This window comes from Aythya marila (genome assembly GCF_965140915.1).
Source record: "Aythya marila genome assembly, chromosome: 16".
NCBI lineage: Eukaryota > Metazoa > Chordata > Aves > Anseriformes > Anatidae > Aythya > Aythya marila.
The window spans coordinates 3,686,401-3,709,543 of NC_139057.1; the positions used below are offsets into that span (position 1 = coordinate 3,686,401).

Below are 23,143 nucleotides of genomic sequence, written 5' to 3' on the forward strand. Positions count from 1 at the left end.
GCTAGACACTGTCCAGCAGCCTGGAGACAACAGACTTCATTATCACGGGCCTTGCAGAAGTCAAATGGTCAAAGAAAGCAGAGTTAAAGCTAGTCAGACTTCTGATTTTTCTGATCTTAGCAACAAAGGCTTTGTCTGCCTTCTGCTGTACAGAACTACCTCTACTTCTGTGCTGCATTTCTTCTACAGCTGAGTATGTTTGTGAAATAAATACCAGACTGCAAATCCAAACCTCAAATTGCAGAAAAGCTCTTCAAGTATTGTACCCGAAGGGCCTTTCAGTTTGCAAGACACTGAGCACCTGACAGAGGATTTGGGGACAGCTTCTGCTTTCAGTGACACCAGTGCTACTTAGAAGGAACTCCCTTGGTTCAATCAAGTCACGCAGAGGTGAGAGCAAAATTGCCTCTACATTTCTGCTTGGAAAGCATCTGGAGGAAAGAGAGCTTTGCTTTTCTCCCCATTGCCCACAGTGAATAAATATGGTTGCACCTTTGTAAGAGAGGAGAGAATTGGGCTCACATGAAGTGGTGATAATGAATTAAACTGAATTAAACTTTGGTACATATTAGAGAGATGTTAGTTACTATATAAAGTAATATAATTAATTAGCCCAGGAAATCTGTTAAATATTATATGAGGTTACCAATGGGTTTCCTGCCTCTGGGCCCCACAGACCAGCAGGAAGCGAGGGAGTTGACATTTGCAGATCTTCTCCCATAAGAACCTCATGGCAGCTTGGAAGAAAATCGTGGGCTCCATAAGTGTTATTAAACTCTACCCCTCTAATTGCTTAATGTCATTTAGTTTTATAAAGTTTGATCAAGCGTTAAGAAGCAGACTGCTCTGCAGCTTGCACCAGCCAAAGTCCAGAGGAGCCCAGCTGGTTTCTCTACAGCTGCTCCAAGAACAACACTGGCTGCAACAAGAAATTGTTCAAATGCTCCCAATTAGCTCCTAACCAACCCTACTTACCACCACTAAGAGCATTAGGAATGAAGCCCAGCCCTGCTTTTTTTAAAGCATCTCCTGATGGAGTACCAAATCTAAGTGATATTTTTCCAGCAGAACTCTAATGTTTACTCCTCCACGTGGCAAAATGCTTCCAGCGGCGTTGGTTACAGCTGTATGTGGATCTCATGTCTTGTTACTCAGATCCTGCTGCCTCTCTCTGCAAACATCTATTGGCCGTAACAGCTGATGCCAGCTCAGTCCAAGCTGACAGATGCAGAATGACTTTTGGTTTTATTCCCCTTGTGCTCTGAAATTTTCATTTCAAAATGCAATATCGAATTGGCCCTGACAAGAACCAGGTGTTAATTCTGATCAGACAGTTACTTCATTACTGTCCGTATTACTCATCCTGCTCTACTGCCTTTTCCTCTCCCAGAGTAGCTAAACTCAGCATCTTCCTGCTCATAGAAGTGCAGTTGGTTTCCACAAAACATGACTTTCTTTGGTGACAAGGTGATTTGTAATTTTAGGGAGTTAGTTCCCACGAAGAGACCAACAGTCACTGATGTTAGGGACAGGTCCAAGTACCAAACATCCCCCTGTGCTAAAAGATCTGGTTGTTTTTGTACACTTTGGGAGTTTGGGTTGGCAGGTTAGAGTTAGAGGTGGGGGTGGAGAGAAAGAAAAATGGAGAAAGAGAAAAGAAGGAAGGAGAAAAGAAAAAAGTATAGGGCTTGTTGAACGCTGATGGACCACAGCCTGCCCAGGCTGGAGGCAAATCCTCTCCAGTGTTTGGGGTCTCTTCAGGTGCTGCTGGCTTTGTGCTGTATGGCTCTCAGTGCTGTACCACTTTGAAAGGAGAGATACTAGCGCTGTCCCTGCCTCTTTGAAAGCTGAGTTCACAAGTGCATCTTCTCATTTTTGAGAACTATTCCCGTCATCGTTCTCTATATCCAACGTGAAACTTGCTCAATTAAGTCCCTTGCAACACAACAAGGCAAAGACCTCCTGCCACCAGCAGAAGTTGTTTTGACATCCGGCTCAGCAGCAGGATGAAGCACGCCCAGGAGCTGATTTCATGACGTCCCATCCAGGTTTGGATTGCCATGCTGTTTTTCAGCCCTAATAGCTCTCCAACTTTGACAGACAAGCTGTTGTTTTTATTGTATATATCAAAGAGTAGCATCCCGCTGGAAAGGCATCTCTAGCATTGGAAATGCTCCCCTGGCATTTTCTCTACCTTATCATCTTATCCTAGCTATAAAAAATTCATCTTTGGGTTTGGCTTCCCTGTTTGTGCAGTGGCTCGGTGGTCTGGCAAAGCAGGAGCTCAAGGCCTCCTCTGGAGATTTCATCCTTAGCTGCGCCGAGTTCTTTTCTCCGCCACACTGCCCTTACCCTCACCCACGTGTGCTGGTAACTTCTGAGAGGATCTCAAAAAAGGGAATTTTCCAAACTGAGTAAACATTTCCTATGACGAAAAGCAGAACAAAAAGAAATAAAACAAAGGGATGGGTCCCATAGTGACAGATACTTGTGTGAATGCCAGAGCACTTTAAACCCTCATCAGTAAAGACATGAACACAAAGAGGTTATTAAATCATCTCTTTCTTTAAAATTTGTTTCACAGGGCAAAAATAAGCAATGGAAAAAACTACAATCATGCATAGCAAGAGCAGCATCTCTTCTGGAGGTTTGGGGCTTGCCCTTCCTCCAGCCCTGCACTTTCTCACTGCTCTGTAGAAGAGCAAACCGCTCAGTGTGAAAGTGCCAACTTGGTGAAAATGCAAAGATGGACATGCAGCAAGAGAAGGTGTCAAGAAAGCTCTTGTTTCGCCTTTAAATCTTCCTGTTGCTAATGTGCCTTCTGATTGCCATCTCTCTTGATTTCAGGACACAGCTGTCCTCACCGTGTAATGGCAATGATGCGTATCTAAGCCTGCACCAAAGTGTAAATGCCTCCATGGAAGGGTTGGAAGAGGCTGATCAACATCCAGGGGAAGTTACATCCATCCATGTGGATTATGGATAACCCCCTCATCGTCAGCACCTTATAAACCCGTTTTATTGTGTTTGTTCCAGGAGAGGTGGGAGCTTCCATCTCTCCCCTTCACAAAGAAGCGAGCGAGAGCAGCACGCAGACTCACACACACCTTTGCTCCTGCACAGCTGAGCTCGCACGAGGGTGGGATATTTTGCCCAAACACCTGTGCCCCACAACATTTACTGATGTCAAAGCGCCTTAGGATTCCTGAGCTGCAGCCAAGCGCGTTAGTGCAAGCACTGAATTATAGATGTGCCTGGAACAGAGGGGCAGGAAAATTTTGAACCTTTTCAGCCAGCTGCTGCCTGGTGGAGGCGGGGGCTGTTTGTTCGTAGAGCTTGGCTGCAGCCATCGCTATTGGTTTTGACTGGGATGCGTGTGACAACGATTCCAGGTCATGTATTCTCCGAGACAAACCACAGGGAGACTGTGTTTTTGTCTTAATGATTCAGGCATGATTATCACTTTGTCATTTGTAAAAGATCACAGGCTCTGAAGGTGGGAGATGTTGTCAATTATGTAGCCATATGTAATCAGCCGGCTATGGAGGAATATCCTCCCAGCTCCAGGTTTATTACATTGAAAAGCTTTCTGTGGGCCAAGAAGGTGCTGGTTTTAAGAAACTCTTTAATGGACTCTTCTAAAAAGACATTTCATGGAATAAAACTTAAGTGGATTAGATAAAAATACCAAAGCAAGCCAACAAAGTTATCTCATCACAGACATACTGACATGCCTCCCAGAGAGGGGAGAAATCCAATTCCTTGCATCTGGATTTCCTGGTTCATTAGAAAGATACAGAGCATCCAAGACAATCTAAGAACTGAATAAACATCTAACAGAGCATCAGCATCTCTACAACTCTTCTAAGAAGCTGAAAACAAATTTTGTAGTGCACTGCTCCAAGTCCAATGTTTTGGCATATGTTGTCTTGAGATTTTCATGAATTGCAAATAAATGTATGAGGCAACCAGAAGAGAAAGTGACAGTGCCCCAAGACAAAACAGATGCATGTGTAATAGCTCAGATTTGGCATGGACTATAGCATATGCCTTGTAGACCAAGGAACACCTCAAGCGTTACAGGGAAAACATCATGGTTTAATAAAACCATGGGTTTTATTACACAAGTTATGGGGATTTAATAAAACTATGTGATGCTAAATTTGAGAAACAAGAATAATTAAACCTGGCCTGTAGAAGAAGGTGCTCCGCTGAGATGAGCAAATCCCAGCACTGTGTTTGGTGGTCAGAATAAGCAGCCCACATGGAGACTTCATTTATTTGTACAAGAGTTCTTGGGAAGGCAGAACTTCTCCATACTTCCTCTGTCCAGCTTGTAAATCTATGTGCAACTCTGCAAGTCACAGGAGAAAACAAATATGAGATGCTTTTACAGAGGAAATGCATCTGTGCAAAGGAAACTCCAAATTGGTCCCTCTAGGACCTCCAAACTAAAATAACAAACAAGAGGAACAGAAGCCAGTGGCACTAAGCCATACGCATACAAAGCGTGTACAAACCACTTGGTGAGACCGAGCGATTGTCTGCAACCAGCACCAGCAGAGGCGCTGGGCACTGGCAGCAGTCGGTGGTCCTGCGGCAATGCTGTGATGCGGCAATGCACAAATCCTGCAGTGCCCACAATCCAGGACAGGGCCAACTCCAAAATTACATCCAAAGCTCCTTAAACATCAGGAGGCTGCAGAAGCTATTTGTCTCTCAGCCTGGAGGCTTTACAGAGACACTCCCAAGAACAACCATTTTCCAGGAGGGTTATTCACCCCTTCTTCACTCGCCACTTGAATCTGAACTTGCAAGGGCAGACTTCTGCTTCTTTATAAAGCAGCCTTAAAAAAGTCATGTATAACCTCTGTCTTTTTTTAAAGGCATAGATCATCTGCAGAATTCACGTTCAAGCTAAATTCTTCTCAAACATCAAGTAGGGAAGGAAGCAGAGAGGGGAGGAGAGCTCCCAGTCCCCTTGATCAGGAGTTTCATCACACTAAGATGAGACTCCATGGACACCTTTAGGAACTGGGTTCAGGGGGGAGCACAGGGCTAGGAGCTCTACATCGGGCGCCTGCTCCTGTATCCACCTGGGGACTAAGCAGTCTACAAGCTGTGAGGCTCAGGGGGCTCCCAGCCCCAAAGAGGACCCCGAGGGGTGACTACAGGGTGATCAACACACCCCGTGTGGACATACCTAAGCACTTGTGAACATTTATGGGATCTCCACGTGATGTATGTAACGCCTAGGCCAGGTCAGCACGTTAGCCATCGTACCGCCTGCTTGCATGGCCTTACGTGATCCGCTCTAACTGGCGCTCCTCGGCTGGCTGACGCCTTTGCTTCATCACCAGAACAGCACGTCTCCTGAGGGCAGTAGACAGATAGTTGTCCTGCTGCTGAAGCAAGAGAGAAATATCTCGAGCAGCAAAACTATAGTCTGCTCGGCTCTCTCATCCCTTATTTATCTGACCTGCCAGGCAAATTAGTCTGGATAAACAGTAATTGAGAATCGTCCACATTACGTTTTACAAATCACTTTGTGAATTACCTTAGGTACAAAGCACGATTCCTGCTTTCTGTTCAGATGGCGAAAACTCTGAATAATGAGTGACAGCTAACAAACAGCAAACAGCTCCTAGTGATCGCGCTGCAGCACGCACACAATCATTCGGCATTTGTAAACATTTTAATGAACACTAATGATTGTCTGAAGAGCTGGAGATTACAAATAACACGAGATCCCAAACAGCCACAGAATAAAAGCGGTGTGGTGCCTCATTACGACATCCCCCCTCCCCCCAAAAAAGAAAACCTAACTAAATGCGATTCTCTGTCCCATCTGAGGCAACACACACACAGCTTGGAGCCTCCACGCAATGTTGGGTGCCGCCAGCTGGGAGCTGAGCTGGGAAAGGGGGAGGGAAAGGGAAAGGGGAAGGGGAAAGGGAAGGGGAAGGTGCAGGACGCGGCTGGGGTCCCTCGGGGGCGCCCGGCTGCGAGGTGCCCTCGCCCCCAGCCCCGCGGGGCTGACAAGAGCCCCTCGGCCGCCCCCCTGCAGGGCCGGATGGACTGAAGGGGAGCTCTGCGACAGCTCCTGATGGGAAAACGGCTCTGGGAGGAACCTGGAGGCGACAAACCTCCCCGCGAGGCAGCCTCGTGCGCGGTTCTGGGTTCCCAGAATTTTGTTGCTTCGCTTTAATGTTTGGTCTCTGTTCTTCAGAGACGTTCCCAACTTCTCCGACTTCCCCAGAGGAGAAGGAGCTTGGTCGGGGCCCCGGCTCTGCCCCACACCGCTCTGGGGTGGCCGCCCCGTGCGCTCCGGGCCCCGGGTGCCGGCGGCAGGAGCCGCATCCCGCGGCACCAGACCCGAGTTACTCCCAGAAACCCAACACGTGCGGTCTGGAGGGGGGGCAAGAGCATCGCCCCCTGCCCCGGTGCTCGAGGGCCGCTGGCTAGGTGCTAATTAAAGGACAAATGAAGCCTTTAACGTCTCTCCCCGCAGCCCCGGGGACCTGAGGCAGGCACCGGGAGCGCTCCCCACGGCCGCTGCTGCCTCCGGGGGCGCTTCGGGGAGGCGCTGACACGGCCCGGGGGGGCTCGGGGGAGCGCAGGGATGCTCGGGGATGGGGGGGGCGCGCAGGATGCGACCGGCTTTGGGGGGGAAGGGGAGGTCCGGGCTCCCCCCGGGGGGGCCGGGGTTCGGTACCGGGGGGGCGGGGAGGCGGGGCCGGGCCGGGCCGGGCCGGGGAGGGGCGGCGGCGGCGGCAGCCCCGCGGCTGCGGCTGGGTGCGGAGCGGCGGGGCCATGGAGAGCGGCGGGGCCCTGGGGGGCGGCGGGGCAATGAACGGCTCCGCCGCCGCCGCCTCCGGGCGCTTCGCCCCCGGCGGTACGGCGGCGCTGGGAGCGCTCATGGCGCTGCTGATCGCTGTCACCGTGGCCGGTAACGCGCTGGTGATGCTGGCCTTCGTGGCGGACTCCAGCCTGCGAACCCAGAATAACTTCTTCCTGCTCAACCTGGCCATCTCGGATTTCCTAGTGGGTAAAGTGCTGCCCCGCCGCGCCGCGCCCGGCTGCAACTTGGGGACGGGACGGGACGGGACGGGACGGGCAGGCACCCGGGCTCCATCCCAGCCAGCACCCCCGGGGCTCCCCGCTTCTCCCCCCGGCACCCCTCTGCACCTCGGGCTCCCCCCCTGAAGCCCCGGGGCGAGCAGAGCCGGCAGCGGCCGCGCTCCGGCCCCGGGGCTCTTGCGAGGTCGTCCCCGGCCCCCGTGGCCTCCCCCGCGCAGTGCCCCCAGTTTCGGTGTAAATGGCCCCCTCCGGTTGCAGGTGCCTTCTGCATTCCCCTCTACGTGCCCTATGTGCTGACGGGGAGATGGATCTTCGGGAGAAGCCTCTGCAAACTCTGGCTGGTGGTTGATTACCTGCTCTGCACCTCCTCGGTCTTCAACATCGTGCTGATCAGCTATGACAGATTCCTCTCGGTGACAAGAGCGGTGAGTCCTGGCATGGCAGCTGAGAGGGGAATAACTCTGCCCCTGCTTTATCCTCCCAGATTCGCTGCAATAATTAAAAGCTTTTTTAATCCTTCAGGAACTATGCATCTTTTAGCCCGGTGATGGAAAGCAATAATTATCCACAAGTACATAATTCAGTTGTGGCCTCAGATTATTATTTCTGGCATAATTAAATCGTTTAAGGTTCAGACCGCATTGTGCAGGTGTTCCCTTCTCAGATAACAGGACAGTGTACAAAGTGAGTCAGCAAGGTAAGCAGACCTATTGCTAACTTCCAGGGGCTTGTTATCTCCAGGACAAAGAAGCAGATCGCGGTTGGACTCTCAGCTTCTCCCTGGCCACCAAAGCCGAGGAGGTTTCAGTACCAACTTCAGCAGGGCACTTCTTAGAGGTCGTTGGGCATGGGGAGATGAAAATGCTCAGCCTTTTGCAGGAAGAAATGAGCAGCTCACGGGCTGCTTGTTTTTTTCCATGACTCCAAGTACGAAGCGGATTAGCTACAAGGAGCCTGGGTTCAGAGAGACCCAGAGCTAAACACCTGCCTAGCCCAGAGTTTGAGGCATGCCTCTCCCCCGGAGTTGCAGGGTGTAGCTAGGGACAACTCATGCAAGTGGCTGGGAGCAGCAGCCTGCTGGGCTCAAACCAAGTCAGTACATTTCCACTGAGCAGAAGCCACGTCTGTTTTTGGAGCTGCAAGACGAGGGTTCTAAGTCTTCCCTGCAGGAGTGTGATTTATCTAGCAATTGCTCCCGTTGCCTATGGCATATGAATTTGTTACACTGCTGGGAGATTGCCTAGCAACTTTACCAGAAACGCTAACAGTTCATTTGTGAAGAGCCTCAACCAGTTGGTGTCTGTGGCCATCCTTAAGGAAAGGTTTCCCCACTGCAGGTCGCCTACAGAGCCCAGCAAGGCAACACCAAGCGAGCGGTGCTGAAGATGGTGATGGTGTGGGTGTTAGCCTTCCTGCTTTATGGACCTGCCATCATCAGCTGGGAGTATATTTCGGGCCAGAGCATCATACCCACCGGGGAATGCTACGCTGAATTTTTCTACAACTGGTATTTTCTCATGACAGCCTCCACGCTGGAGTTTTTCACCCCTTTCATCAGCGTAATGTTTTTCAACCTGAGCATTTACCTGAACATACAGAAGCGCACCAAATTACGCCTGGATGTTTTCCATGAAGTGCACAACCAATCCTTCACTGAAGAGATGGAAATGAGCCCAGAAGCCAAGCTTTCTTTGAAATGCTGTAAGTGGGAGCAGAAGGAGCCCGCTGAAACCCTCAACCTCTCTAACAGCAAAGCACAAGCAGTAGCCTCCACTGCCAGCCTTGGTGCAAAAGACCTGCAGACGCCCAGCTCAGGGAGCTCTGAGAAACCCAAGTGTTGCCACAAAAAGAGCTGTAAAAATTCAGCATGCACTCTGTCCTTAGAGAAGCGGATGAAGATAGTTTCCCAGAGCATGACTCAACGCTTCAGGCTCTCTAGAGACAAGAGAGTGGCCAAATCACTGGCAATCATTGTGGGCATTTTTGGAATTTGCTGGGCACCATACACCCTCCTCATGATTATCCGTGCCGGCTGCCATGGCCACTGCATCTCTGATTACTGGTATGAGACTTCCTTCTGGCTGCTGTGGATCAACTCAGCTGTCAACCCTGTCCTATACCCTCTCTGTCACTACAGCTTCAGAAGAGCTTTTATTAAACTCCTCTGCCCGAAGAAGCTAAAGATCCAACCTCACGATCCTCTCCAGAACTGCTGGAAGTAAAGCTAGCCCTGTGTGCGGATGAGAAAAGCCTTCTGTAGCACAGGTTTTTATGAAAGAACAGTACTGTAGCTTGCTTCCTTGGAAGAAGCTGGGGCCACTGGTCTGGCACACATGAGGAAGGCAGAAGTGAGATCACTGTTAAATAACTCAAGTTCATCACCAATAGAAACAAACGGAATAGAAGGGTAAGGCGGTTGTTTTTTTTATTATTTTTTTTACATTAATCACGGACAGTGAAATAAATCTGTGTCCTGCACCTGCACAAGAGAGCACAGAAGAGCTCTGCTGCCACCTAGTCAGCCTGCGTGGCAACAACGTTTTGTTAAAATAAGTAACCTGAGACCACTGGACTAAACTACAGTTTACACTTAGGATATTACATGATTATACTGAAATAAAAGAATGGACCTCAGAAAGAAAACCACCTCATTTATCATTGCTACTACAGCAGCTTCAGCCATAAGCTGGGTCCCCACTGCACGTGGTGCTGCAATAGATGTCCCTTCCACTCCCCGAGAAGGGGCAAATCTCTGCCACGAAGAGCATACAGATGGACTTAGGGGCACCAGGTATCCTGAAACATTCTGTTGGCATTCCCTGCTTCAAAACGGATCTGATTCCCTTTGCGTCCAGCCACACACCAGCCCTTACTCCCATGATACGTGGGTGCGCTTCTCTCCTGCCCTTCGCCAAAGCTTCCTGTCTCTTCCTCCATTGCAAAGCTTCCTCTCCTCTCTCAGCAGCTCTCCTTCCTCAGGCACTGCCCTGTGTCCTGCAGCAGCTGTCTGCCTTCTCCCCTTTTGACTGTCAGCTGCTGGACCGGCTGTGCCGTGCACCATGTGGATCAGCAGCACAGCACCACCAGGTGAGCAGCATCCAGCCCAAGGGCGTGCAGCAGGAGCAACAAGCACAGTCACTGGCCCTGCAGGATGGTGGGAACCCTGACAGCCTCGAAGAACAGGGCTGCTGAGCCTACAGGAAAGGCGTCAGCAGGGTTTCAGCTTCTCCACGGGCTCTCCCTCAGACCTTCCTAAGTCTCATCTGCAGGACCTCATATTTACTCTTCCAGCAATGCGTTACCAATGACAAGTACTGGGAGAAGTGAAGTTTGCATTCCAATTTTTAAGGTAGTTTCAGACCTCCTAACTTCAGCAAGCTCTCCAGAACTCTCACATGCTTTCTTTTAAAGCACATTATTTTGAACAGAGACCCTGGTCAAGCTGTTCCAAGCAACATAAATATCTTTTTACTATTATTTATTTTTAAAGCAGTCAACTAATTCCACAGATAAAGCACCAGATTCAAGAGACCAGGGATCTATCCTCAGTCTTAACAGGAGATCTGGGGCATTTTCTCTCTGCTTCCCATCTCACACTTTATCATGCTTGCCCATGCAGTCTATAACCTCTTTGGGAACAGAGCCAGAATGACCATAAAGTGAAAGACTAACTCCCAATCTCTGCTGGCATCGTTCAGTGCTATAGTAATACGAATACGTAATTAGTTGCCATGGCAAACTCTCATATTTAACAGTATTGTACAAGGAAGCTCAGAATTGTAAGTCTGAAAACTACATTTACAAATGGAAACCCAAATGCCGTAAAGTAGAACCCAAAAGCTTCTGATGTTGTGATTGCCCATTACACTTGGCTACTGCGAGCAAACTGTTTCTTGGCTGTTGCTAGGAATAAAATAAATCACTACTCAACTTTTTTTCCAGTGACATTTGCTGAGTAGATCAATATTGTTGTCTGAAGTCAGGTTTTAAATGAAGTCTTGTTTTGTATATATAGCTCAGTCTTGTGACATGTTCAGTCAGACCATTATGTATGAATTCAAATATATGCTTTGAAGTAAGTGTGCTAAGAACTGCCAGTATGCACAGTTGAGCCTGCTTGTACCTTTCCTTGTGTCTGCTACCTTCTGAGAACCCCAATAAAGTATTTTTCTACAAAACTTGCCGAATATTGTATGGTAACCAGAGTGTTGCTGGAAACAACGAAAACCAACTGAAAGTAAAACCTCTTTGGGTTTGTCTGAGAAGACAATTAAAGCCTATACAATTTACTTTAATAATAATAGTAGAAAAAAGCTCCTCAAACAGCTGCATTTCGCTTACCAATGATTAGTAGGTTCTTGATGGCACACACAGTTGGTGGTGAGCGCATAGCACTTAATTCTTTCCAATTCTAGTTCTTTTCCAGAGCACATTACACGAAACTTAGATCTGAAAACATTACATTAACCTTCTCTCTTCCTGTGACTCATGAAATCCACTAGTCTGCCTAAAAACAGACAAAGTCAGAACGTGAACAAGAGACTAGTTTCCAGCTGTGTTTGTCTTCATTTGTTCACAAAGAGAGGACTACTATATTGTTCAGTCTGATAAAAGTTACATTACTTTAAATTACACCTAAAGAAAAGGAAGGAGGAATCATTCCTGTCTGTTTTACCTAGTATTCAAAACAGCAGGTTTAAATAAAAACCCTTCTCTATCTGTCTGTATCCTATGGTTCTAAAAGATGACTTCTGATACTTACCTAAACTTAGCTGTAAGTGATTTTATTCACTGGCAGATTTTGCAGGGAAGATACTTCCATTCCTTCCTCCTGCCTTGCCAAATACAAAAGCGAAATAACTACTTATGCCTGTATGTGAAGTCACACCTGAGCCTGGTTTTCATACTCAGAATGTTATCAGCTAGTTTGAAGTTTCAGGGTAGCTGATGATTAATTCAAATAAGGTAAAAGGAGTATTGGAATTCTGCTGGTTTTTAGTGTTCGGAATATAAATGTCTATATGCACTTGGAAGAGGCAGGGAGTAGGGAGCACCTCGGCATAATCAAATATGAACTGTGAAAAAAGCATTACCATTAGGCAATGCAGGGCTCCTCATCAACTAACCTACCAAAACACACACGTATTCTCTGCTACCGTACCTCTTAAAAAAGTTGCCCAATTTCTATTGTCTAGACACAAAAAAAGCAGACAGGACCTGTTTTCAAAAGAAAAAAAAAAAAGACACGAAAGATGATTTGCTGTAATTTTGAATATGCATCAAGTAGTTGTGGAAGCACAGACACAGAGGAAAAAAACAAACAAACAAACAACTATTTCCAGAGAGAAGGATCCAATTTATGCATGGAGTGTTAGTAAACAGTATTCATGCAGTTATAAATTGTACTCAGGAGCTTTTTAAAGAAACAGGCTAAATGACTTACTGTAAGACCCGCTTGGAGGCAATGTCAGCTCCCTTAATACAAATCTACACTCCATTAACTAGAGGATGGAAAGGGCACAATAACGAGGTCTGTGGTCCTTTCATAGAGCAGTGTCTGCATATCAATAAACTATCAAAGAACATTTTTCAGCACAGCTACTTTCTTCTTGGCTCTGTGATGCTTCCTCCCTAATCACCAATAATGAAATATCTCTTTCCACAGATAGAAGATCCTTGCTCACACAGCCTCTCTTCAGTGCCCTTCCTCAATTATGATTCCTTATTTGTTCTCACCAACCTGTAGTTATATAAATTGCTGCATTGTGTTCCAGAGACATCACTGAAGCTTCATTAGCTCATGTAGGAGGCTACACAGGAAGAGACAATGCAAGAAGAGCTTTTGTTGAAAAACACCTGTCTGGGATAATCAATGAGACTTGCCAAGAGGGATAGGCTTTGAAATCAGGAAGATGTGATTTTATTTTGATTTGAAAGAGTGCTAACGTTTTCCTTCCTTGTGTGGAAGGAAACATTCAATCTCAGAACTAGGACGGAAAAACACTAAGTTAGTTTCATTCATACAGAGAAGTTTAACAATGTGGTTTCTAAGAGGGAGGAGCAATTTTTCATAACCCCAGCCCCTATGCAGTGATACCAGAACAACTTTGAAATTTGGAACTGGCCTTGAAAGAGACCTTTCTCCTTCACCCTACTGAAATTATTCTGCAAATAGATGGAACAGAGCAAGGAGTATTTTTCTATTATTATTTTTACTTCTGACCTAGGAAACACAGGTAAGAACAAAAACACTTCACTTGCCACCCTGGATGAGAGCCAAAAGAGAGAAAAACTCACTTGGTTTCTGACACCATGAAACTAGCATTTCTCATGAAGGATTTCACAGACGTACTTGTGGATAGCAGGAAGCTCATAATGCTGCTGTGTTCCCTCATCCTTGAAGGAAACCTCCCTTTCCTCCATACCTTTGCACAACGTATTTTTCTGCCAGTACAGTTGTATTTGCAGCATTAAGGCAATGTTATATTATAAAAAGCAATCAGGAATTGTGCAGGGTGAAAGGTATCATCTATAACCTGTTACCACAATTTTATCAAGATATTCAGCTACCATGGGCACTCAAATCCCACTGCTGCCTAGGGAAAGGAAGACTTGGACACACCACAAAGGCAAGACAACCAGGTCTGTCAGCAGCCCGTTCCTGTGAGCTCAGGAATGCTTATGACTCATTAAATCAGCACCATTTTTGACGCTGTAGTCCAGGATGCATGAATACTACTTATTACTAGGTATTTACAAACCACACACTTTTACTCCATAATTTACAACCTGTTTGCACAGCCTGAGTATAAAAGGGAACTGATATTTAATCCAATTACCAAGCATTATCGGTAGTGCTATGCATACACATTTGTGGGGGAAGAACGGGACTATTATTTTTCCATTTGTAAAATTCTACAACTTGATACCATTTAACAGTGACTCAGATGCACCAGGCAGGACTTTTTGTTGTAATGTAAAGGCTTTTCTTACACATCAGAAACCTGTCAGTAATTCCTAGCCCCCCCCCTACCGTAACGGACAATGATCATACATTAGAGATGGCGAGGCAGTGCCGTGGAAGTAGGCAGTTGTGGTGCATATGTGTACAAACACCACAAGCATCCATCCTGTGCACGAAAATGTAAAGTTCATGGCAAAAATAGTTTTTATAGGCAGGCTGTGCCCACAAGCTGACACCTGTCCTTTAAAGCACAAAAATGCATCCATGATGTGGCATTGACTTCTGAATTCTTTTTTTAACACAGTATCCCGGGATTCAGCAGCACAATTAACACTGAAGGAAAACTGATTGCTGTGTAGTTAATAATCTCAATTCAAGATATCTCTCTGAGCATTCACAAACAACAAGCTCTCTGCTAGAAGGGCAGTGACAGTTCTGGCAAATACTTTAGCCTTTAAGTAACAGCTCACACACAGCTTTAGTCATTTGAAGCTGTTTATTGAACAACAAACAATGACGGGAGTTGCATATATAATTCCTTGAACATGAGGTTGCACAGACACCCTGCAGCGTTCATGAATTGATGATGGATTGACAAAGCAGAGCTATTACCCTCCATTATGAAAATAATTTACTCTCCAAAAAGCACAAATTCAATAGGCCATTACAGCTAAAGCACTGTTTAATATCTCTGATACAGCTTGTATTCAAAATATACAGGGATAAAATAATATGTATAAAACTTGCATGAAGCCTGTGTTAAGCAGTCTCATAATTAGGAATTAAGCTGTTATTCAAGAGCTTTCATGAAGGTAACAAGCAGGAAGATCCTTTGTTGTTGCTTTTGGTACTTGAATCTATACAACAGTGGCAAAGTGCTTCACAGAACCACATGGACAGAAGAATGCCGACAGGTAGCTCCTTCTAGAGTAAGGTAAAGGCTGAAGTTAAACATGCACAGATGACGGGCACTGCCTGCACAGAGCAACACAGCAAATCAAAACCTCGACAGAGAGACAAAATGCCCAACATATCCCTTCTGAAATTCTCAGCAGGAAGAACTCATGCAGACAAAAGCATGCAGAACAGTTCATAAGGAGCTTAAATCCACTAGAAACTCCCCTTCAGAAATCCCACACGGCTTCTGAGCAGTTTCAAAGTGGCCATCTCAAAAATGCTTTCTGAAAACACAGGTTTGAGTAATTTCCTTGGAATAAACTAGAAGCACAACCTTTTTCACTCATCTCTTGAGAGCTAGCCCCAGCTGAAGTGTTGAACAAAAGACTACAAAAGTGGAAATCAGCTATTTAAGGTCATCACGACCAACTCATCCAAGTAACTGTGTTTTCATCTCAGCAATTAATTCACCAGGTACTCACTTTTATGGAGTGCCATTCAATCACAATTCATAAATAAGGACATTTTCTAATCAATGTTAACCACTCACAAATCTGGCATGATGGGGTATGAAATCAGCAAATAATACAACAGAAGAATTTCCTCCTCCACACCAAACCAACCCAGAACGTGAATATTAGCTAGCCTAAATGCAAGCTAGACAACAGTGTCTAAAGAGGTATTTGTTTTGCTAGGATCCTCCAAATCATGTTAGAAAAATAGATATATTAAAAGAAGAGCAAGCATAAAATATTTGCTAAATCTGAAAAAAGTTTATTCTTTATTCCATGACATTTGTGACTCTCTGTAATTATTTCCTTTCTTAACATGGAGGCACCAAGGCTTTAGTAGCATTCCCACTTTCACACCAGTATTTTTTAGTCTGAATATTCACTAAAAGCAAATTTCAAATTGGGTACTCATTAATCAAGTGATGAATGAAGTGACCCAGTTAGTTAAATGTATTATTGGTTTTGTTCCAGACTTAGTACATTAGGAAATTGACTTATGTAGCACTAACTTCATTTAGTTTTAGTATATTCTAGAACTGTTCTACATCGATCACTTTCATAAACCACTTGAATACATTTAGCAAGCATTTAAAAAGTAATCATTATCTTTAGAACTTGCATGAATTAGTAGCACCAGTTAATAAGCTGTACAGGTTGATGTGGCAATATCGTTGCCCTTCTACAAATCAAGGTTTATTTACCATGGAAAAAAAAACTGAATGCCTTCAGAAAAAATAGGAGATACTGAAGTCAGCTCACAGAAAGCTCCTAAATGCTAAATCGGACTGCAATAGCATGAATATGGACACTGAATATGGTAAAATGGGTACTGAAGAAGTATAATACCTCACAAGAGTATTGCCAGTTCTGGGAAAGGCAGATATGAAGCAGCACACACAACTGGCCACCTCTTCAGTAAGTCAGGTATTTCTGTGCTTCTCTGTAAACACCTAGGTGAAGTGCTTTGATGCTACAAATACAAACGTGACATATCTGGTCAGCTCTAAGTTATACTCATATAAGGCTCCTACAAATAAAAGATCGTGTTATTGCAGGGCTAGCACTATTCTCAAGTTTTTCCAAATTCCAGGCCCTCTGTCTCGTCACACATTTCCTGTGTGACTTTGCAAGTCACTAGGGTACAGATCCACAGGGATATTTAAATACCAATTTCTTAAAATTTAGCAGGACATAGGCTTCTTACAGCTAGACTTGCACCTCAGTCTTCTGTGATTCAGTTTCCACCAGGAAAAGGTGGTTAATACAACTAACATAAGGTACTGTATTAAAAAAAAAAAAAAAAAAAAAAAAAGGAAAATGAAAAGGCAGGATGCAAAATATCAATTTTTCATCCCTCAAAGCCATTTTCCTGATGGCAATAAATTATTGAAGCTGCAAAATTTCTGTTGATATAGAGACATCTTCACTTATAGAAATGAAACAAGTGTATCTATAGTTAGAAGGGTTGTATGGACCTTTCCAAGCTAGCATAGACATAACCCATCGCGTGGATGTGAAGGCTTCAAAACCACAACTGCTGGCACCGAAGTTACATTTAGCAACTCTTATCAGTTTTTGTTTTTCTAGACAGAGCTCACTGTCCCAATAATAGTTTGTTTGAACTGATGTTTTAAATTTCCATTACATGTCTGGTGTGGGGGCGGGTAAATGAAGAAAATAAACATTTTCTAAAATAATCCAGTAAAAACATTGATTTCATGCAGTGACCTTTTACCAGGTTATTTTTTAAATGTGATAAATGTGTGTCCTGTCTGGACAAAGCAAACTAGCTGCCCAAACTCATCTTCCTGATTTGTAACAGAGGAAAACAGCAGGAAATGAATAGCCACAAAACAATATGATTTCATGAATAAGATAATCAAAATATGGATACTTCATCTGTAATATCACAGATGTCTTCTTGACAACCAGTGTTTTAGCAATTACATTGCCTCATGCAAATATTTTTCTTCATAAGCATTTTCCACTTTTAGTGGAAGATTAATTTATCTAGATTTAGACAATGAATAGCTAACTTCTATCAATGGTTGATTAGCGTGTGTACAAAGGATGTACTGGGTGGGGATTCACATGTCTTTGGAAAACAGTGATGTTCCAATTTCAATGGGAACTAAGCGCTGAGGAACCAAATGTCAAGATTCAAATGAAAAATCTTTAAAATTATGACCAAGCTTTTCCACAGCAAAACCAATCCAAGCCCTTTATGTTTTCTAAAATGCTGACTCTTCCCTATGCATTTATTGGCTGTGCATTTCTCTGGTTACCAAAATAAAAAGGCACCCACTAAGGATTTGAATAACAGGAGATAATTTGTTCTGCAGGTAGTTTTTCAGCCGTGCTTTTCAATCAGTGTTAATATGTCTGGATCTAAGTGCATTTCTGAAAGGTGATTTAATCTGCATAAAACATTTTCAGCCTATGTGAATAAGCACAAGACTCTTCATGTTTTGTGTGTCTTATTCTACCCAATAACCATGACAAAATGACGGCATTTGAGCACACTGCAGTGCTGCATTTTGAAGGAAAAACAAACAAAAAACCCACAAAAGCAAGCAACAACCTGGACCTGGGTCACCAATGCATTATGCCAGAGTGACTCCAATTAAAATTAATGGAATGTTACCAGAATAAAATGAATTGTAACAAAGTAACCAGTCATACCATTACCTCTTACTGAAATTGAGCACGCAGAGATGAGCTAGTTATTAAACCGTAATTATATGGTTTAGTAGCATGGCCAGCCTTTTGTCTTTGCTCCAGGGAAATCCACATGTAACACAGGAATAATTCCATCTTGGTGACAGGAAGAATATCGCCTCACAAGGAATGCACACTTCAAGGAGTCCAAGTGTTACTTCGGATAAACAGGGGCAGAGGGAAAAAACAAACGAAAAAATGGAATAAACCCAGCAAACCTGGTGGATAAGGCATCAGATGCTGTTAAGGTCTCCTTGGACAATTCTATTTCAATAAGGAAATAGGAGATGAAAAATTACTCTCTGTGGGAAAATGAAGGACAAACACAATTTCAATATTAAAACGAGCTCGATAAAAATCTCCCTGCCTTTGTCCTACCAGCTATGCTTTATACCTCAGAAAAATGGGCACATACCACATAATAAATCTCAGAACTGCACAGAGAAAAATCAGGAGTGCAGCCTGAAGGTAGCTTTGTTCTGTTATCAAGAGTTACCAAATCATCCCTTATCGTTATTGGCACACATACATAACCTGCCCTCCAAATATTAATAACTGCAGTCTTTCCAGACCTTTGTAGTGCGGGCACAATTAATCCCTGTTTAACAAGATGGGGAAACTTGTTAATGGGGAACAGTGTTGGCAACTGCAGCATGGAAGAGAGAAGAAAACAACGCTGGTTTTTAAAGGCCAGGCACACAGCAGTACTGGGGTGAAGTTTTAATTTATACCAAAGCCAATTTCATGGTGGTGATGAATTTCATTATTAACAGAGGTAGTCCACATCCCCATCCATTTAAAAACAAAATATGACTTCCAGGGACATGACAGGGCTGCAGACCCACTGAAGAGATGCTAAGCTCAAAGCTTACCAACTCTCCCTGTGCACGCTATGCAATAGGTCCAATAGAGGAGATTACCTCTCCTCTAAAGCCTTCCCTCTCACAGCCTTTATGCAAGACAAAAATCTGCAGATTACAGACTATAGAGTGCCCCCCCAAAATAAGAGCTCTGCATGTAAAAGTTATCTTGCTGCTGGTAAAAGTCCATTTTTACACAGCGATAATTTCCTTACAGTGATTAAACCAAAACATTTATTCATTGTCTTTTAATTTCCGTTGCAGAGTTCACAGTTCATGCAACTCAACAGCATTCCAGACCTTTCCGCCCCTTATTTACGTTCCACCTGCCATTCAATTAACAACGCATTTGAGTTGCACACCTGCAATGCACCAAGCCCCTGGCCCCAACATCAGCTTCACATTACAGGTGTCAGCATACCAAGGAGCTCATTTAGCAACATGATGTTGAAGACAAGACAGCCAAGGAGTTTGACTGGTGTTCTGCAACCAGTTGTTCGTAAATGTTTGTACAAACCATGACCAAGTCCTGTTCTACTACCACTTGTATCTGTTTCATAGCCATTCCTGGAAAAGTGTAATTTGAGTCAGTTTTTTTATAAAAAAACAAAAGCAAATGAACAAGTTACAAGCCTTTAAACATGCCTGAGTCAGAGAAGGTATTCACTTATCACAAATTTGCTTAAAAATAAGCAAATATTTTTTATATAAATATGAAGAAAAATCACCTAACACACACACAGTAATGAAAAAAGTAAGTTCAAAACCTTTTCCTTGCAACAGAAAATGAAATCCTGAGACCAAATGAGATTCGATACCCCTGGTAGCCTTCCCCCTGCCCCCAAACCTCATAAATTGTTTGTTACAATAAATCAAGAGAAGTGTTAGTAACCCAGCTTCACCGGTAGTAACAGCTAAGCTCTTCAGCCCAGGAGAGCATCACCATTTTCCATTTGCCTTTCATCAACCATAGCTCTTGTCAGAATTTCAGGTGCTGTGGGGGCTTTTCATATCTCACTCCCACATCCCTCCCACGATGTTTCAGGGACTGCCTGGTTTGCTCCTCTCCCATTTCAGATTTCTCCACTCCAAACAACCATGACACAGGAGGGTGGGCAGGCTGACCACAGCTTAGGATACCACTAGGTCCCAGCCCTACAACCCATGGAATGGCCAAAAGCAGGGCAAAACACAAGGAGCAGGCTTACACAGATTTAACATGGAGCATCTGGATGCACCTCAGAAAAAAACCATCAACAAATTATCTCTACAGGTGCTTCTAGCTGCTAGGAATTCCATTTGCTTGTATCACTGGTTACTGCCCTTCTCTCTCTTCTCTTCATTCTGAGGGCTGTTTTGGTGCCACTTTATATTTCAGTCTTTGATAACCTTTCTGTAAGTGAAAGGTCCGCAATCCCTGCGTTCAAGCAAATGGAAACCTACCGCTGTTGCTTCAGTACCACACCTCTAAGCATACATATTATCAGACTGTATCTGGTATCATTCCTGCATCTCGCTGAGACCCTGAGCAGAAATGCTAAGTGCAGTTCCAGTGAGACTCCGTTTTACTGTTGGCAGTTCACTTCACTGCAAAGATGTCCTGCTTCACCTTAAAAATATGATGCTACATGAAAAAGGGCTTAACAGAACAGTGTAAGTAAACAGACTGCAAACTAGGCCATGCTTAAACACACTGATCCAATACATTTTACATAATGGACTGCAGCAAGTCCTCAATAAGCGTATGTTTAAAAAGTGTGATCGTTTTTTGTGTTTTTACATCAATATTTCTTCTTCTGTTCAATTGATGCTACCTACACTTTCCATGAATCTACAAAGGGGGAGATTACAAATAAATATAGAAAAAACAATTACGTCTAAAATACTCCTGTCATCATTTACTAAAAATCGTATCAAAAAAGATGAGGAGTACTAGAACTGCAAAGTGCTAAACTCAATTATGGTTCAAGCTTCTCTATGAAATATTAAATAGACTGAGCTTCAATTTGCACTAAAGTAAGGCCTATTGTCAGAATGAGAAAAAAAATCCCCCATCTCTTTCCTCTCGTCAACTTGAAAAGCACAGACAACATCAAAGGTTTCAGTAAAGGAAAGCAATAGCTACTTAGGGAAAGTCACCTAGAAGAAAGTCACTGAAACCACTCCAAAACCTAAAACAAAAAGAACATGCTCCCCCTCCAAAAGGGGGAAGAAAGCCTGCAGTGCATCATTCTTCTCTGAAACCATTCACCCAATTAATCTGAATATTTTTTTTCCTCTTCTCCTTCAAGTGGGATGAGTTTCCTTTGTAAATGCCTTATTTTCAGCAGAAACAGAGGTTACTCCTTGGTTCTGTACCACCTAAGAATTATTTACAGGAGATCTTCACGCTAATGCAGAAAGAGCACTGTGGAGAAAGGTGAGCTAAGCTATTAACTGAGCGCTGGGCTGAGCAGCGCGCAGTCACACCTTTTGGTTGGCATTAACTTGGGGACCTCTACCATGAGCTCACTTTGATAAAGATCTATATGGGCTACAGAAAGTTCAAGCTCCTATGAACAGTTGTTCCAGCAACAAAGCTGGAGCTATTTGGCACTTTCCATCAAGAGATGAAGGGATACATGCTCCTGTAAAACCTCTTTGAAACTTCTAAGCCTGCGGTTAAGAACTCGATCTGTCATTTCAGAACAGGTGGCTGAACACGTTAAGAACAAAGAAACCAATTACACGATCAATAGGACATTCTGTTAAGCTGTCTAGCATCCCGCTGCGCTGTTTGCACATCGCTACACAAAACACTCTCCACTCTCAGCGCTAAGGCTGCATGAGTGCTAGGAAGGCAGTGTGAAAGCTCCTTTGAGTACAGGGGCTTTTAAAACGGTCTCTGTCATTCCCAAACACGGCAAAACACTACAGTGCAGTCAAAGCGCTGAGCACCTGTAAGTACTGAACAGCCTGCGAAGCAGCTACCCCAGCTTTTGTGTTCAGGCAACCTTCAGGTTTTAATAAATGTGGCTGAAAAGCATACACGAACAGAAGAGAAAACCAGTGAGGCCTAGAAGTGCTGCACAAAATCAGTCAGAAGGACAGAAGTGAATATTCACTTCCACCTAATTCAGTCTGGGAAATCCTTGGGATGAAGCAAGTAGGAAGCAAAACACGAGAGCAGCTCTGGGATTTAATGCTTCTGTTTTCATTTTTTCCCTGATCATATTTATAAAGATATCACTGCTTACGATGCATAGATTGTTTTTCACATCTGATCAGATACAAGTATGCAGAAAAGGAATTTAAGAAACATAATTACTTATTCTGACAATTTTCTTTAATTTAAGAATCTATTTGAGTTAACCTTGTTCAGAATAAAAACCTGCTGCTCTTAACAAGAAGGGGCACGCACCTGCTTTCTTACACACACACAGTTCTAACTCAGTCATAATCACATATCTAATCCCAACAGCAGGAGGATGAATTGAGTTTTAATATTGAAATTGAACAAGATTGCTCCCTTCCAGTCATAGGGAAAGAGTTATGGGGGGGGGGGGGAGGAGAGAAGACATCATCCAAGAAAGCCAGCATTTTAAGGAGCATTAATAAGACATGAGATGAAATCAAACAAAACATGCAAAGTGACAGAAACAGAATTATCACTTCTTCTGTAGTACATATAGACAGAAGTTAAAGGAGCGCTACAGCTTTATTTTCTTTAAACACAGTAATTCCCACTAGTGGTGATACAGTAGAAAGTATGACAGTCAAACAAACAAAAAAAGAGCTGACACCAAATCATGAAAGTGCTGTATTGTTCTTTTATTTGGAGTATCTAAGCCTAAGACTCCTCAGATCGTTACTGAAGATTCCTCAAGGAAACTAGAGAGCTCAGAACTGAGTCTCAGTTGAGTGTTCTGTGGCTAGTTTATACAGCTATTTACCTGCTGCCAGCATTTAAAGATAGTTATTTATGCTAATGAGGAAATAATGTCAATCATTAATTGCAGTTGTTTCACCACATTCCTCCTCCAAGATGCTAAGCACCTGTACCTCCTCCTCTGAGGGGGAAAAAATGGAAGAGTTTGAGACAACTGAAAGTAGTTGTGGTACAGAAATAGACA

The 23,143-nt window shown here is 44.0% G+C and overlaps 1 protein-coding gene across 1 annotated transcript; it reads left to right on the forward strand.

Annotated features, from left to right (window-relative positions):
- Window positions 1-6,811: 6,811 nt before the first annotated feature.
- On the forward strand, window positions 6,812-11,237 carry HRH3 (histamine receptor H3). The gene is made up of 3 exons (XM_082773008.1): window positions 6,812-7,048; window positions 7,339-7,505; window positions 8,418-11,237. The coding sequence occupies exons 1-3, from the start codon at window positions 6,814-6,816 to the stop codon at window positions 9,300-9,302; spliced, it is 1,287 nt and encodes a 428-aa protein (XP_082629134.1). The 5' UTR covers window positions 6,812-6,813; the 3' UTR covers window positions 9,303-11,237.
- The last annotated feature ends 11,906 nt before the right edge of the window (window positions 11,238-23,143 follow it).

Bases quoted from the DNA above. Each gene is read 5' to 3' on its own strand.
- HRH3 (XM_082773008.1), top strand. From the start codon at position 6,814: ATGGAGAGCGGCGGGGCCCTGGGGGGCGGCGGGGCAATGAACGGCTCC. The intron at 7,049-7,338 runs GTAAAGTGCTGC...CTCCGGTTGCAG, and splicing joins CATCTCGGATTTCCTAGTGG to GTGCCTTCTGCATTCCCCTC. The intron at 7,506-8,417 runs GTGAGTCCTGGC...TCCCCACTGCAG, and splicing joins TCCTCTCGGTGACAAGAGCG to GTCGCCTACAGAGCCCAGCA.